Raw genomic sequence first — 16,193 nt, 5'->3', positions numbered from 1 at the left:
CTTAAAATTATGTAATGTAGAAGTTTAAATAAAATTCCGCTTTCCCTCCTAAAGTAAGGTATACTCCAATTTTGCACGATATTTACTCCTAGAGCAAGGTTAGGTCCGCTCTTAGTGCGACCGACCTGCCCTCTACACGAGGGCAGGATCTGCCTTCGTTTTGCCTTCGATTTGCCCTCGAATTCCTCCTGCAAACTTTGCACTCAAATTGCGACACATCTGTTTCGGTATAGACTCCCCATTTGTCGACAAGTTTTGGTCGGCAAATTCATAGCAAATGAAGACCCAATTCTGCTCCAAGCATGTTCTTAGCACCCATATGACCGCCGTTTGCTCGCAAAGTACGATTACGAATATTGATCAAAACTTGCTCGAAGCGAGTTTTGCCGACTGGATTCCAGTTTTACACATGTGTTTGGGTTTGTTACACGTTGAGATTTCCAACATTAGCATATAGAATCACTTTCAGAATCACCCATAAGGTTAATCACCCATAGTCGAATATCCTATATATATTGCTTATTCCTATTTAATTAGTTTCTTATTAAATATTTCATAACGTGCACTTGTCTAAAATGAAAATATTACCCCATAAGACTTACTACAGAATGATAAGAAATGAATACGGTGTATCTTCACTGCTCTGCATAGGAACACTAGGTTACTAGGCGTTTTCCATTTACTTTTATCAACCTTCGCAAATCAGTCACCGACAGTGAGCTCCCTTATAAAGATGTATCAGAGAATGTAAATTGTATTCATACGCGTAAAATACAGCACGTGGTTATTAATTTTAATATTAGCGTTAATGTTTTGTACAAAGTCTGTCAAACATATTCAACTATTTAAATCAGTTAAAAAATTATAACATTATCGTGAGGAGAGAAGAAGATGGCTAAGCAAAGCAGTAATTATACACATGTATTGTCATTTATTAGCTGAAATGTTGACACATTATGGATAGTATACTTTACATAATGCGCATGTAGTCTTAATTCCCGCAAACTCCCGGAAAATTAAGTAATGAATGCATCATCAGTATATTTAAAAATAGTAATCATTATTTATTATATAAGTACAAGATTTAAAAAATTTATGGATACATTTCAAAATAGTCTTGGTAATGTTTTTTCGGTGGGACATGTATTTCAAAACATTTACCCTTTATATACAGGGTGTCCCAAAAATGTTTTACTTTCTTGAAGGGGGTGATTCTTGAGGTCATTTGAAGCAACTTTTTGCCTTGCAAAATTGTTCCCCGCGGCTTTGTTAAGGAGTTATTAACAAAAAACACGGACCAATCAGAGCGCGGCTATAGCACAGGGATCTCGGCTCGGCGACAGCTCTCGCTGAGCGTGGCGTTAGCATAGGCTGAGTCAAAATCCGCCTACTGTATCCGCGCTTGGATTGGTCTGTGTTTTTCGTTAATAACTCCTTAACAAAGCCGCGGAGAACATTTTCGCAAAGGAAGAAGTTACTTCGAGTGGCGTTAGGAATCGTTCCCTTCAAGGAAGTACAACATTTTTGGGACACCCTGTATAGAAGAATGCTAACAAGTCAAATATGTTCCCAAGCCAATATGTTGTTGTGATTTTCCCAAGGGCCAACGCTTGGTAAATAAACAACTGCAATTTGCATCTTTCGGCCACAATGTATTAATATTAATGAATCGAGATAGACGGAAGATAGAAGGACGAATGAACTTTTTGTTTCCATCTTCTCATCTCTGCACAGTAAATGATTACGTCCCCGTTCATGTTACATTCTGATTGTACAGAGTATTCATTCATAACAGTGTGTATGTAAGAACAGAATAAGAATAGAGGAATAATGCAATGGTGAAACCCAACCGCCGGAACTATATATTATTTAATATACATACAATAATTTCCGTAACAATGCAAACATACTTCCTTTAACTTCTTTTTATTGTGTCGCCGTAGCCACTACTATAGATTATTTGCCATCATTGCATAAATGAATTAACTTTGTAACATCCATATACCAAAAATAAGACTTTCGTAGTTTTTACATGTTCTTGATGATAATCCTTTCTAGTGTGAATGATACAATTCCTTTTTCCATTTCTTTTGATAGAATTCTTTGAAAAATTGTAAATATAAGTAATAGATTTAAATGGCAAATAATTTACACATGAATAATTTATTTGTAAATTTGAAATTGTTATTTGTAATTTTAATTATTCTATCTTCATCATCCGACATAATATAGAACTCAATTACATTATTCACTATATGACATTATTTTATCCTTCACGTTAGCTCCAAAATTCGATTATACATCCAATAAATGTTTTTAATTTACCCATGTAAACTTAATTTTATTGAAATTAGACTTAATTCGTAAGTAAGAAAAGATTTTTTTTAGATAAATGTTAAATGTTTATGAAAAAAATTCTACGCTTTTTAAATAGATACCGCATTTTTTATCAGAGTTTTGAAATATTTGAGGAAAAAGGAATTTAAGGAAAAGAACCTTAAGATGCGAATTAAATATATTAACCCTTTGCACACAGAATGTTTTACTCGCAGTTACAAGTAAAGATTATAATTACCTACGAGTTCCGTTTATAAAATATTTAATTATATATATGAAAAAAACATAAAAAAGGTATTGTCATTTAATTCTACTTCTACAATTTGTTTTCAAATAAATAAGTTATTTATATGTGTGAAAAGTCAAAAAGTTTGAGTTGCTGTACGTTTTCGCAGAGAATAAACTCGAAATTAAGTTTTTCTGATTACAAGTCAAAAGTAAGTTAACACAATGATGTGGGAAAGTACGGTACACTTATATGCACACAAACTATAAAATGTACGTTGGATTGGAAACTTTTCTACAATCTTTGTTTAAGTAAATATTTTGAAATAAAGAATTACATAATACAAATATATAAATAATTTTATTTTGAAAAATAGAATAATTACAAAAGTGTTTTCAAGACTGTACAGCCCTCTTACAAAGACGAGCTAAAAGACTATTCATCTGTAGCAAACTGTTAATTCCATCCACTATGCCCAAATGAGTTATTCCAATCTCCTGTAATGAAAAAATATATTCAATTAGTTTTTCAAGATACCGTTTCATTTAGCCCAAAAAAGTACTTGATCGTTTAAGCACGACACAATGTCACCAACTTATTTGCTTTCTACATTAAAAATACCGACACATTCTTACTATGGACTGTTTTTTGAGAGTATACGCTTATAGTTATAATAAATGTACAGGGTGTAAAGAAATGTTTGGTCATGGCTGCCATAGGCGTATTCTACATCTTCGGTTCGATGAAGGTTTGTAAAAAAAGTTTCTGCAAAATTGTCCTTGACCTTGAATTTCAAGGTCAACTTACTTTTTATCGCATTATATTCTACACGTCATGACAAAAAACAAAAACTTGACCTTGATTTTCAAGGTCAAGGACAATTTTGCGGCTACTCTTTTTTACGAATCTTCATTGATCCGTAGATGTAGAATACGCCTATGGCAGCCTAACCTAAGTTCTGAAATAAAGTTTGGCACGCATGTAGAATTCTTCATGTTTAAGATATAAAAGTAGCTCTCAAACGTAGGGATGGGAAATCTATTTTATGAAATATCTTGAAAAGTAATGAAGATGGAAAAAAAATGTTACATACAAAAATTGGTTTAACACTGTCGCTAACTCATTAAGCGACATTTTGAATTGCTTCTTGAGAACGAAGTCGAAATAAAAATTGTTGTGGTTTTTATTTTTGTCTTATATTGTCATCAACACCCCCCCCCCCCCCTGAGTTTTTAAAAGTTTTGTTAAAAGATGTGTTTATTTTCTATAAAAAGACGAACAATGACTGTATGTAAGTGTTTTCTATCTCCATTAACTTTCAAGATATTTCATTTATTTGTTATGTACATATGTTTCTCCCTTCCCCGAGTTACGAGTTATTATCACTAGACTGGGTGTTCGACTACAGGTGGAAGAAAATTTAAGGGGCGGTTCTCCATGACAATATAAACCGAAAATGAAGAGTAAAAAAATTGTGATTTCGGCTTCATTTATTTGTTATTATCAATAAAAATCCGCCTAAAATGCGGCAGCCCGACCAACAGAGGTGTACGTTCCGTACGTCATAGAGGCGCGCGATAGTCACGTATCAAGTGACAGATACTCTGCGTGCCTCACAAGAAGTCACCTGGCAGAAATTCGGCAGGACTGCAGGTGTAAAGCATCCGATTGGGTCATTCCACACGCATTTTTGGTTCTAGCTGAATTATTGGCTAAAGTGTGTGACGTGAAGACCTAACCATTGGGTGCGAGCAAGGACCCTATTTGAGACGTGACTGTCGCGCGCCTTTTTAACGTAAGTAACGTACACGTCTGTTGGTCGGGTTGCCGAATTTTAGGCGGATTTTTAATTGATAACAATTAAAAAATGAAGCCGAAATCGTAATTTTTTTATTCTTCATTTTCGGCTTATATTGTCTTGGAAGACCACCCCATAAATTTTTTCTCACCTATAGTCGAACACCCTGTATATGAAAAGAGGTAAATTAGGTGACGTCTCTTGTAAGTATGTCTCACTGAAAAATTCCATATTTATACGCATTATTTACACACGTGCAAGCGCTTTCTCGCCTAGTGTGGTCTCACGACTCTTATCTGTAGTTACATCGAGAAAGAGAACAGACAAGCAGCGAGGTGAGCGTGTGTGTGATACATAGCCCAATAAGTAGTCAATTAGCCTCTAAAGCCCCAAAACTTGCATACTGATCGAGCGGCCACTGTGTATGCAGAGTGTTCTGCAACAAGTGGGGAAAGACTGAAAGCGCAATTCTTTATGATAATACAAACCGAAAATACCGGATAAAACATTGTGGCATCAGCTTCGTTTTTATCTATTAATGATTTAAAATCTCTTTGATGTTTCAATGGCCGCATGCGCAAGTCACATTAAGAAGAGCGCGGACATTGACGCACTATATAAAAGATGACTTTAAAAAAGTAGCTCACACGCCGCTACAAAGCCTAATATTTTTAGCCTTAACTTTCATCGCATATTATCGTAGAGAATCATCCCTTACATTTTGTTGCATATATTTGTTAAGCATCTTGAAATATACAGAAATATTATTTCCACTTACCCTTACAAAATCTAGCTTCAGGGTTTCTTCAATTGGAAGGTTTTTACAAACTCTAAATATGTTACTAATCAAATCTTCTGCAGAATATCCCATTTTCCATAGATGCTCCATTACCTGAATACAATACACGTTTGATTTCATTATATATGTACAGTGTAAATCATGCTTTAAAAAACAATAGAATTAATACATAAAATAATAACTCATAGAATGTCTTACCGAATATGCTTTTGAAATGTTTCCTTGCGAGCAATGCTCAAGCATTTCCTTCACAAGTAAGGGATGTGGTTCATCGCAAACTTTAAAAACATTTTCACTATTTACATGGCCAAAACCATTGTACGTTGATTGCAAATTATTTAAGGCTTGTCTCATGTCACCTTGCGCAGTAAATACTATTGCTTCCAAGCCATCATCTGTATGTGAAATCTGTGCATACACGCTTAACTTAGTTTATTGTTAATGCTGTTAAATTGTTGTATAAGGAAAATGGATATTGCTTCCTTACATTTTCTTTACTACAAACTTCAAGAACCTTTATCAACACTTGAGCATCCGATAACTTTCCATATCTCAACATGGCACAACGTGATTGTATAGGTTCAATAATTTTTTCACTGTTATTACAAGCCAATGCAAATCTTGTTGTATTACTATATATTTCCATAGTTCTACGCAAAGCCTGCTGTGCGCCATCGGTCATACTATCAGCTTCATCCAGGATGATTATTTTATGTTTTCCTTTCGGAAGATTTACCTAGTTCCAAACAAACATGAAATATTCACTACTAAATCATATATACCAGATCTGCTCAACAATGGTTCGCGGAACAGATGTGGCTGCTTCTCCTTTTCGCCTGCTTGGCAAATCAGTCTCCACCATGTCCACTCTGGCTTTTCCTTCGGCACGAGGCCCACAACCACTGCTCTGGCAGGTTACTTACCATTACTACGTACTCATGTAGATTGACATACCAAAGGAAAAGTCAGAGTGGGCATGGTGGAGACTGACTCGCTGAGCAGATGAAGAGAAGAAGCAGCCACATCTGTTCCAAGACACATCGTTGAGCAGGCCTGATATACACGATAAGAGCGTAGCATAAAACAAATTACATATAGAAACCTTCTTCTGAGCAAACATTTTGATTTTATTTCTGACAACGTCTATTCCTCTTTCATTTGAGGCATTCAACTCCAACACAGACTCTTTAAAAGTTGGTCCTAACAAAATGCGTGCCAAGCACAATATTGTAGTAGTTTTTCCGACTCCTGGTGGTCCCGATATAATAATGTTTGGACAGTTTCCATGTTTAGCAAAAACAGATAATCTAGAGACTGTATCTTCATTCCCAACAATGTCCGAAAAAACATGTGGCCGATATTTCTCAATCCTAAAAACAGTTTTATTACGTACAGACCTATTTTGTTGTTATACAGTACGTATTTGTTAAATAATAAGAACTTAACCTCAATCATTTAAACTTCAACAACATAAGATTAGTATCATTATTTGTTATGACATACCATGGTAAATGCAAAGATTTCTCGCCTTTCTCTTTAGTCTTTGAAATAGTACTGCTAGTTGACGGTAATATATCTACATCCATTTTTTCTTCGCCGGTGGTTGCACCTGCCATCTTCAAAATTTAAGCACGAGACGCGGGAAATCTAAAGCAGTTTCCTTAAACATAGATTATGCAACAAGATAGAGGTACATCTCCCTAGAATTTTTGTCTAGATGCAAACAAGAAAGCTATATTACAGATTGATATGATTAATAGTCGGTAAAAAAGGATTTATTTAAACTGATTAAAATTTTGTAAAAATAATATTCCTGTTATTGAAGTGGATTGACGAGTATTGTATTAAAAATGCCAAAATTAAAAGATAAAGTAAAAATAACATGAAAGATTAACAAAAACAGCATCCTTGTTTATTAATTACGCGGGAAGTGAAAACAATTTATTTTTTAATTCATTGATTATGCAGATTGCAATTTCAATAACTATATTTGTATTTATATACATAAATAAAGTATCTACGTGTATGGTTATAAAACATTTCGGTTTAACTGCAAAAATGATATTAATAATAAGTGCAAGTTTTTACGCTAAATCGCATATGATTTTATAGTCCCTGGCCAAAAAAATAGGACCACTCACAATTGTTGACGTCTTTCGTGTTTTTAATAAACTTGAAAGGCCTGATCGGAATGTAATTACTTATTCACTTTAATAATTTAATCTTATTAACTATTAAGGTATTGCATACATGCACTTTTAATTTACACGCATTAAAGAAAATTTCTGTACTCCCATAGCCAAGTAACTTTCCGGACACAAATCCCATTGAAAACATTTGGACTTTACTCAAAACCTTTGTTTACGCATCACCTGTCATCATAATAGATAATCTAAAAAAAAACTTGCTATGTTTGGCAAAATCATACCAAAATAATGGATACGATAGAACAACGTATAAGAAGCATTACGGAAAGGGTACATGCTGTAATAAAAGCAAATGGAGGAAACACAAATTATTAATATGTATCTACGTAATCTACGTATGTACATACTTCAGTAGTTGATCAAAACTATTATTAAATTATACGTTCTGGCATTTTAATTCTACGATTACCGCGAAAATTTGGAAAATTATAAAGTGTCCCTAATTCTTTTTTACCAGGGACTATAGTTATCTAGGTTTCTTCATGTAATTAATAATTTCCACTTATTTACTGAAAACAATTAATAGCAATTGTATAAAAAATAATGCATGCTGAAATCGATTTTTGGCTCACGCATTTTATGCTTACAAAATGTCGTGTTGCCTCAGGAGAGGTCGCTAGTGTCGTATGAATTTTTCGTAAAATCTCGTAAGATTGTCTCCCTTTTATAAATATCTCGTCGGTGGTTTGCGGAATGAGAATCCAATATGGCAGCCGTCGTGATATCTGCACAAGTCAGTGTCGTGGAAATGTTTTGAACTCGTTGAGTAATCGTGACAACCGGTCGACATACTACGCATAGGTTAGTAAGGTGAAGCTACGTTTCATTCGTGCTTTCGTTTTTCCATTTAAATCGATCAATTTGTGTCAGGAAATCGGGCTTTTGTAAAAATCATTTTTCCCCACACGATTGAACCACTATACTCGTTCAACCGCAGTAACGTTCCGACACGGTCATAGGTTACCTTTATTTTTTAATCGTTGAATTAAACGCGCACGCCGTTAAACGAAATTTCGGTGCTCATCTCGTTAAATTTAAAATGATACATTTAATTGTACATCCGTCCTGCGATTGTATGTGTGATGCGTGTATGTTTTCCGTAGCGAGGGTGTGTGCATGTGCGTGTCAGATGAGTAAATGTAACCGATGTATGATTGTGCGGTGTCCGTCAAATTTGACCAAATTGTCGCGCATTTTTCCTGTATACACACACACAAGAAAAAATGTTAGTTGAGTGTCGCGCGTGTTTGGACATCAAGAAAGAAGACTCGTTAAGTGCATCTTTGACACATCTCGCCATGCTGCATGAACAGCATGGTGCCACAACCAACTGTCTATTGAACAATTTCCTTCGGAACAACATTTGGTAAGTTGATAGACTATGTATTTTTTATCGTATCTATAATTTGCAACTTTTTGGCCACGGTTCGATCAACGAAGCACTGGTGACACGTACGAACGACGGTTTTATTCTTTGATACTATTTGATAATATTTAAACACTGCAAAATAATTCAAACGCACTGCGTTTTCATCTTTCCAAATTCGCGGCTGTTATTCGTTACGTATTTATTCTTTTTGGCAAAATTTACACGATAATTGGTTTAGTCGTATGACCGTACGGAAATGTCGTTCTATTTATTTCAGTATACATACCGATAATCATTTCCGGTGAAATGATATTCGAGTGCTGATAGGACGTGATTGTTTTACGTATGCTTCACTGGTATCCTTGCGGACACTTTTATTCGTGGGCGATATTCGAATAAAAGTGTTTATTTTCATTTACATAATGACTGCATAATTATATATCATAACAGTGTATGAGGTCTTTAACGATCCATTAAAATTCATTGTGCTGATTTATTTGTGTTCAGGGAATACGTATCACGTCTCTCGCGTTATCAATTGTTAAATTTTGAAAATGTATATCGTTAAACAGATCAGTTTTTCTGTTTATGCGCTCGGTCACGTACTCGGAAAATGATTGAACGTACACAAACCGTAAAAGTCTTATTTGTTCGATTAATGAAAAACAAACAATTTTTAAACACAATTTCTATATATACAATTTGAGGTCCTAAAAAATAATTCACCATTATTGTAGTACATTTCAACGTCACAAAACTGAGCGTGCACGTAACATATTTACAAAATAACAATTAATAATTCTAATTTTAATATTTTGTATAACGGCTATAATAACCTTTCTGGCATAGATTCCACTAGATCTTTTGTTATGGAATTTGCCATATTCTCCCACATTTACGTAGTTATAGATTTTCTTCTATTTTATTTATTAGTTGGTAATTTTCTTTTCAACTCCCGCCACAAATGCTCGATAGGATTTAAATTCGGTGACCTCGGTGCCATTCCTTTACAACATAAGTCGAATGCTTTCGGTCGTCGTCGTCGTACTGAAAATAATATAAAGTATTTACAAATTTTCAAATTGTTTTTTAAGATGCTGAAGTATTTTATCTGGTCCATAGTTGTACCTACAAATTCCATATTTTCAATTTCATTGGCTGCCTTCTAACGTTGCCTGATGAGGGGAGGGAGCACGAAGTGAGGGGAAAAAGGTACCCTCTCTTTGCAGTATCCGAGTATACACGACAGAGACAAAACGCGTCACGTGACCGGGCCGTGGCGGAAGCATGGTGGAATAGCGCGGTAGAAGGGGAAATTAGAGTCGGGGAACCAGCCTTGATCTGGCTACTCTGTGCCATACAGCCCCATAACATTAATGGTCCTCCTCCATGCGGCATAGTTGGTACTGTGTATTATTCTCATTAAACGTCGTATTTGGTTTCCGCCACACTACAATTCTACCGTTCGAGATTAATAAATTAATTTTTACCTCGTCAGAAAATATTACATCATTGAAATTCTTCTCCTTCCTCCTCCTACTACATTGTACAACACAGAGAGTCTAAAAAATGTTGTATTTCCTTGAAAGGGTAATTTCTGACATCATTTGAAACAACTTTTTCCGTTGTGAAAATGTTCTCCGCGGTTTTGTTTTCAAGTTATTAACGAAAAACACGATCCAATCAAAGCACGCCTATAGCGAACGGACTCCGGCACGGTCTTGCTGTGCGTAGCGTTGCTATTGGCCGAGTTAGAATCCGCCTGCTGTAACAAAGTCGCAGAGGACATTTTTGCAAAGGAAACAGTTACTACAAATGGCATCAGAAATCACTCCTTCCAAGGAAATACAATATTTTTGGGACACCCTGTATATCGGTACTTGTATACTTGATTATAATTTTCTGCACGGTAGAATGACATCTACCTATTATTTTTCCAATCTCTCATGAATTTACTCCCACAGAACAACTTCATTACTAATTTTCGCGTAGAAATATCCACATCTCATCTTTGTGCAGCCATCGTGTAATTTTGCTAATAAACAGTAACAAATGACGATCAAACGTAACATACCAATGAGAAAAAAATAATTTAAAACACTTTCGTAAAACGATCGTTTTTTAATAATGCGGCATACAATGCATTGTTTAAGTTATTTTTAATAGTTAATTATTTGTTAGGATCTCACATTGTGTACACAAACATTCGATATTTGCGAAAAAAATTATTTCTCTTTTGTTTATCGAACAAATAAGACTTTTCGAATAATGCAAAAAAGACATTGTCGCATTGTCGGAACCACGTTATTCATGCGCGTCTGCGTTAGCGCGCATAAGGTAGCTTTGTTTAATCCTCCCCCGACGATGGCTGGTTTTACTATACATATATATTACTCGACATGTGATACTTGCGGGACCGTTTATGTCGAAGCGATAACACGACGAGATTTAATAGTGCTGATCTGTGTGGTTTAAGAAAAGGCGGATATACACTCGCTGACAAAAGTTAAAGAACGAAAGAATTTTAATGGATGTCGCGTACGTCACTAAAGCGATATCTCAAGATCACTTTTGTAAAATTTAAAAAACGACGCAACGACATATGCATACAATATGCTACATTGTGTTTAGTAAACCGTCGCACAGCGCCCCGGGAGCCGCGAAAACATGGCCAAAATTAAATTTCTCAATTTAAATATTTTGAAGAAATTTTTTCTTCTGTGAACGGAACACTATGAAATCGAAAGTATTAGTCATTCTAGATGATTGCATGATCAGGGGAATCATCCTGAAGACAAAGTTCTTAAATTCAAGGTAAAACTAATTTCCTTAGGTAGGTACTCATTGTAAAACATATTTTGATTGATTCATTAATTTATTTAATTTTGATTGATTAATTATCTTAATGAGACTACTAAAAAGAGAAATAAATTCCTATTTGGCTTCTACGGCTTGACCCGCAGTCTAGTAATAACATTTCTAAGTCGATGTTCATTAATTCGTGCACTAATTTTGCGCAACATTTTCGTTAACGGTGTTCTATGTTTTTATAATTTTCTGTTTTATTATTTCTACTATGTTAATCACATAGTTATTTTATCAACCACTCATTTCAGTCAGTAGTTGCTCCATGGGATTAACGTTTAGCTTTGTGGTGAATTTTTTAGGGTGTGAGACATTATATAATATCCATTCTTTTACCTAAAAGCTTAATTTATATATAAGTTTTTGGTAATATAAATAAATAGCACCAGTGTCGTCAGATGAGAGGAGGGAGCATGAATTGAGGGGAAAAGTTACCCTCTCTCCACCAGTACCGGAGTATGCATGATAGAGACGAAATGCATCACGTGACCGGGCCGCGGTGGAAGCGTAAGAGTAGTGCGGTAGAAGGCGAAGTTAGGCTGGGCACACAAGTTTTGATCTGATGACACTGCATAGGGTAAGGGACCAAATTACTGCGGGGGTTCCAATTACTGTGCCTATATTAATTATGCTTATTTTTAAAGCATAGTGAATATTAAAAAACTGATTTTAATGACAAATTTAATATCTCTTTTTTAATATTCATTATGATTTATAAATAAGTATAATTAATATAGGCACAGCAATTGGGTCCCTTACCCTACTCTTAAAACTTCTCCTTTGCTATTTATGCTACAGTATTTTGAACAGTTTAGTTTAATACACATATTTCACATGTTAAAAATAGAGAGCGTTCGAATAAATTCGCGAGCCACTATATTCGTCGCATCGTCAAAACATGGAACAGAAAAGAAAAAAAGTGAGGAATCGTAACAGATCAGTGTACCTTAAACGAGAGGCTTTGTTATTGGCAGGTTTCAGATATTTCTGTAATTTCATATTGTTATTGATTTCTTCAAGAAAATTGGAATTGCGTCAAATTATTTCTCGTACAGAGATTTTCATTATTTAAAGTCTTTGTTTCATTACGATCTGCAATTTAAACACTTTTGTAGTTTGCATAGCATCTATAAAGGTATAAAAGTACCTAAGGTTTGGAAATGAAAGACCATATATCAACAAAATGCTATTCAATTCGGTATTTTTACAAAGAACAAGTACCTTAAAGTGTTTATATATAAATACTTATTTCATATAACAATTAACTTAATCTATATCACTGAATTGATTTTGCTTTTTTTATGTATTTTTTCTATTTATACACAACTATACAGATAGTAAATATTATGCAAAATGAGAGAAGAATATTCACAAAATATTTTACTGAATAAGTATATATATATATTTGAAGGAAATTATTGTTAAATTGATGCAATAAGCTTGAATAACATTGACTATATTATTATAAGTGAGCATTTATTTTTATTGTAAAGTGGTTGCATAAATAATAATACTTGCGGTTCTTGGATTTTCATAAATATTTTTAGTTACAATTACCGTAAGTAAGCCAAATTGAATGGATCCGAAAGCTTATGCTTCACACTTCACATATGACCTTGGAGACTATTCATAAATATGTATTACTCATTTGTACGTACACATATATGTACATGTATAATTATATTATACATATTGTTAAATAAGTGCTACTACTTGTATATACTTCCAAGGTAAAAACAGTCTTCCTTATACACACGTGAGGCTTCTTTATTGCGTCGAATAAATTCTTTCGAAATTATACCAGTTAATAGTCGAAGAAAATTACATCAAAGACAATGTCTTACAGCTTTTCATATACAGGGCGAGTCAGAACACGTGGGAAGTACAATAGGGGCTGATGCAGTACACTAAAATGAGATGATGAATTCATATAAACATATGCTCTTCATGACCTTGTTTTCGAGTTACAGCTTATTTTGTGTTGCAACGATTTTTTCGCGCGGATACGACAGAATTGTGTGTTAGTATAATGTTTTCCCGCATAGTAAAAATTAGCATTTGAATATCTGTTATTATTTAAAATATGAAAAAACTTTATTAATCAAAGTTTCTCGATATAAAAAGGATTAGAACAGTTTTTTTTATACGAAAGAGTTTCGAAGATTTCAGTCACCTTCATTTTTTTAAACACGAACGTATACTTTCCTATACTCTATTCGATGCATCTCGTAATTCACTATAAAAAGTTAGTAACCTATGTATGTCGAAAAATTATTAATTTATGAGATATTTCAACTTTAATTTTGTTGAATTCTGTAGATTTTATTTACCATCGTTTCGTGTTTATCTCAACGCGAAATAAGATATGCAGAATTCCCCAAAATTGAAGTTGAAATATTTCTTAAATTAATAATTTTTCGACATAGATAGCTTACTAACTTTTTATAGTGAATGACGAGATGCGTCGAATAATGCATAGAATAATATACGTTTTTATTTTTAAAAAATGAAGGTGACCGAAATACTGTTATAGCCATATTGCAGTCCACTTTATACCGAAAAACTTTGGTTAATAAAGTTTTTCATATTTTAAAAAATAACAGAGATATTCAAGTGCTAAGTTTTACAAGACCACCCTGTATAATAGTCATAATATTTCACTCCTTTTTGTTTTACACTTTAAATCGACAAGTTTTGTTTCATTTGTAACGTGACATTTTAAAGAAATACATCTCACAACAAGACAGAAAATCAATTGTTTTATAATTACGCAGAAAATGGGTGAAACTTCATGTTACCGAGGAACGTATGAGAGTTAATAAACAATTTTAATTAGGTTTTCCATTTCATTGTTCTGAAACGCTACCTTTTGTTTCTAAAATTTAGAGAAGAAGCAAAGGGATATACATTTTCAAAATGTGTCTGCATTTTTATCGAGTAGTATTTTCGTGGTTATCTGCATTGCTTTCTAGAATAGCTCGAGCCTTTGCTTCCATCTTATTTTTACTCAATGCTTCTCGGTCTCGTCTTAAGAAGCGAGTGGACCTGATTGTGAGAAAGATAACAGCCAGCAGTTTTGTGAGAGTACTTACCTCCCTCGATAATATTCGCAATGCGGTCCAGAATCTGCGTTTATTAAGCAGAGATTACTGCAGATCTATGACAGAACCGTTTCAGAATTTCTTTAATCGTCATGTACTGCTTCTGATCAATTTTACCGAAAATTAACCTTTTCTGTGATATACGTATGTTTTTGGTTTGTTTGTTTGGTTGGTTTGTTTTAAGGTGGCTCTTATTTTCGACAGTTTAATTTTTTGCGGTTTTTTTCCAATTAATAAAACAGCATTTTTGCAAAGTTTGAACTCAATTGGATAACGGGAGAACGTGCCCCCGAGCCCTTAAACATTAAAATAATTGATCAAATGCGTATAAAATTGTTTTTCTCGAATATCTTCTAAATTATTAACTGTATCGAAAAATATGTTCCACAAAACCTGAAAATCTGGATAGGCTGTATTTTATGACCTATTAATTCTTTTCCTAAAACTATCGGTTTTCGAAAAAATTGAGAAAAATGGTAGAACAACATTTTCGTTATCCAATTGAGCTTAATCCGGGGGTGGAAGAAGCTGTAAAAAAATTTTGAAAAAATTTTCTTCAGAGGAAAATAAGAGCCACCCTAGTATGTACACATGTAAACTTAATACGACCAGTCCATAAATTAAAATTGAGTAATATATGAAGTATTATCCCTTAACACGTTTAGTCCCACATGCTCATAAAGGTACAGACATATTGCTATCACGTCATGTGAAATCACGTGCTGTCACGTTTCACACAGAGGAAATAATGCATACAGATTATGCGTACACACACATTACTATCACGTCGTGTGAAGACAAGTAAAAACAAGTAATGATTAAGAAGTAACTTTTTCCTTTGCGAAAATATTTTCCGTAGCTTTGTTAAGGAGTTTATTAATGAAAACCGCCGACCAATCATAGCGCGGCTACAGCGGACGGATTCCGGCTCGGCCAATGCCAACGCCACAACATTTTCGCAAAGGAAAAATTTATTTCAAATCACCTCGGCAATTACCCTTTTCAAGGAAGTACATAATTTTTGGGACACCCTGTAGGATAATAGGCTGCATCGATTGGTGCATGTAAAAAATACAGTTCCATTAAAAAAAAATCAAAGATGACCTTTGATTCTCCTAAACGCTTCCACTTATGAGGAAGCACATGATGTCCCTCTTGACGCCATGTAACATCTGTGGAAATAATTTTTTCATACAATGCATAATTTAAAAGTTTAATTTCAAAGTCTCACCCTGTGTATGCTCGCGTTGCCTAATAACATCAACGTTGCGAAAAAAGCTTGGGACAACTTAATAGATAAGTTTGTGAACAAGAGAAAGCACTAAAGAAACGGTTATATTCTCCTGTGGTATATACAGGGTGGGTCGCCACATTTTGCCATCTAGATTTACGTCATTATTATTGCACATAGCAAACAAAGTTTCAGGTGAAGTCGAATGGTTTTAAGAGTGGCACCTTCTGATGGTACATTTTTTTTTTTTGTAGGTGGAC

General features: G+C 34.2%; 2 protein-coding genes and 1 long non-coding RNA gene across 3 annotated transcripts in view; 2 read left to right on the top strand and 1 right to left on the bottom strand.

Moving 5' to 3' along the window:
- On the top strand, positions 1-1,589 carry LOC143360851 (uncharacterized). The gene is made up of 3 exons (XR_013083357.1): positions 1-413; positions 470-1,175; positions 1,445-1,589. It is a non-coding gene; the product is annotated as an uncharacterized LOC143360851 (long non-coding RNA).
- A 1,315-nt stretch (positions 1,590-2,904) lies between these two features.
- On the bottom strand, positions 2,905-6,801 carry Rfc4 (replication factor C subunit RfC4). Its single transcript, XM_076800002.1, has 6 exons — positions 6,664-6,801; positions 6,263-6,530; positions 5,648-5,896; positions 5,359-5,568; positions 5,140-5,253; positions 2,905-3,060 (listed from the first exon to the last, which is right to left on the bottom strand). The coding sequence occupies exons 1-6, from the start codon at positions 6,774-6,776 to the stop codon at positions 2,959-2,961; spliced, it is 1,056 nt and encodes a 351-aa protein (XP_076656117.1). The 5' UTR covers positions 6,777-6,801; the 3' UTR covers positions 2,905-2,958.
- A 1,844-nt stretch (positions 6,802-8,645) lies between these two features.
- Positions 8,646-16,193, top strand: part of LOC143360931 (neuronal calcium sensor 2) — a 602,579-nt gene continuing 595,031 nt past the window's right edge. The window contains exon 1 of the mRNA XM_076800137.1: positions 8,646-8,733. The gene's annotated coding sequence lies outside the window, so the exon portion shown is untranslated. The remainder of the gene's footprint in view (positions 8,734-16,193) is intronic.

The sequence above is a fragment of the Halictus rubicundus genome, chromosome 14 (genome assembly GCF_050948215.1).
Source record: "Halictus rubicundus isolate RS-2024b chromosome 14, iyHalRubi1_principal, whole genome shotgun sequence".
Lineage (NCBI taxonomy): Eukaryota > Metazoa > Arthropoda > Insecta > Hymenoptera > Halictidae > Halictus > Halictus rubicundus.
The sequence above is the reverse complement of the archived record's forward strand: the minus strand, read 5'-3'. Positions and strand labels throughout refer to the sequence as shown.

What these genes read in the sequence shown, in the direction of transcription:
- Rfc4 (XM_076800002.1), bottom strand. Translation starts at nt 6,776, where the DNA reads ATGGCAGGTGCAACCACCGGCGAAGAAAAAATGGATGTAGATATATTA. An exon ending in AAATCTTTGCATTTACCATG is followed by an intron (nt 6,531 to 6,663) that starts GTATGTCATAAC and finishes AACTGTTTTTAG; the next exon opens with GATTGAGAAATATCGGCCAC. An exon ending in ACATTTCAAAAGCATATTCG is followed by an intron (nt 5,254 to 5,358) that starts GTAAGACATTCT and finishes TATTGTATTCAG; the next exon opens with GTAATGGAGCATCTATGGAA.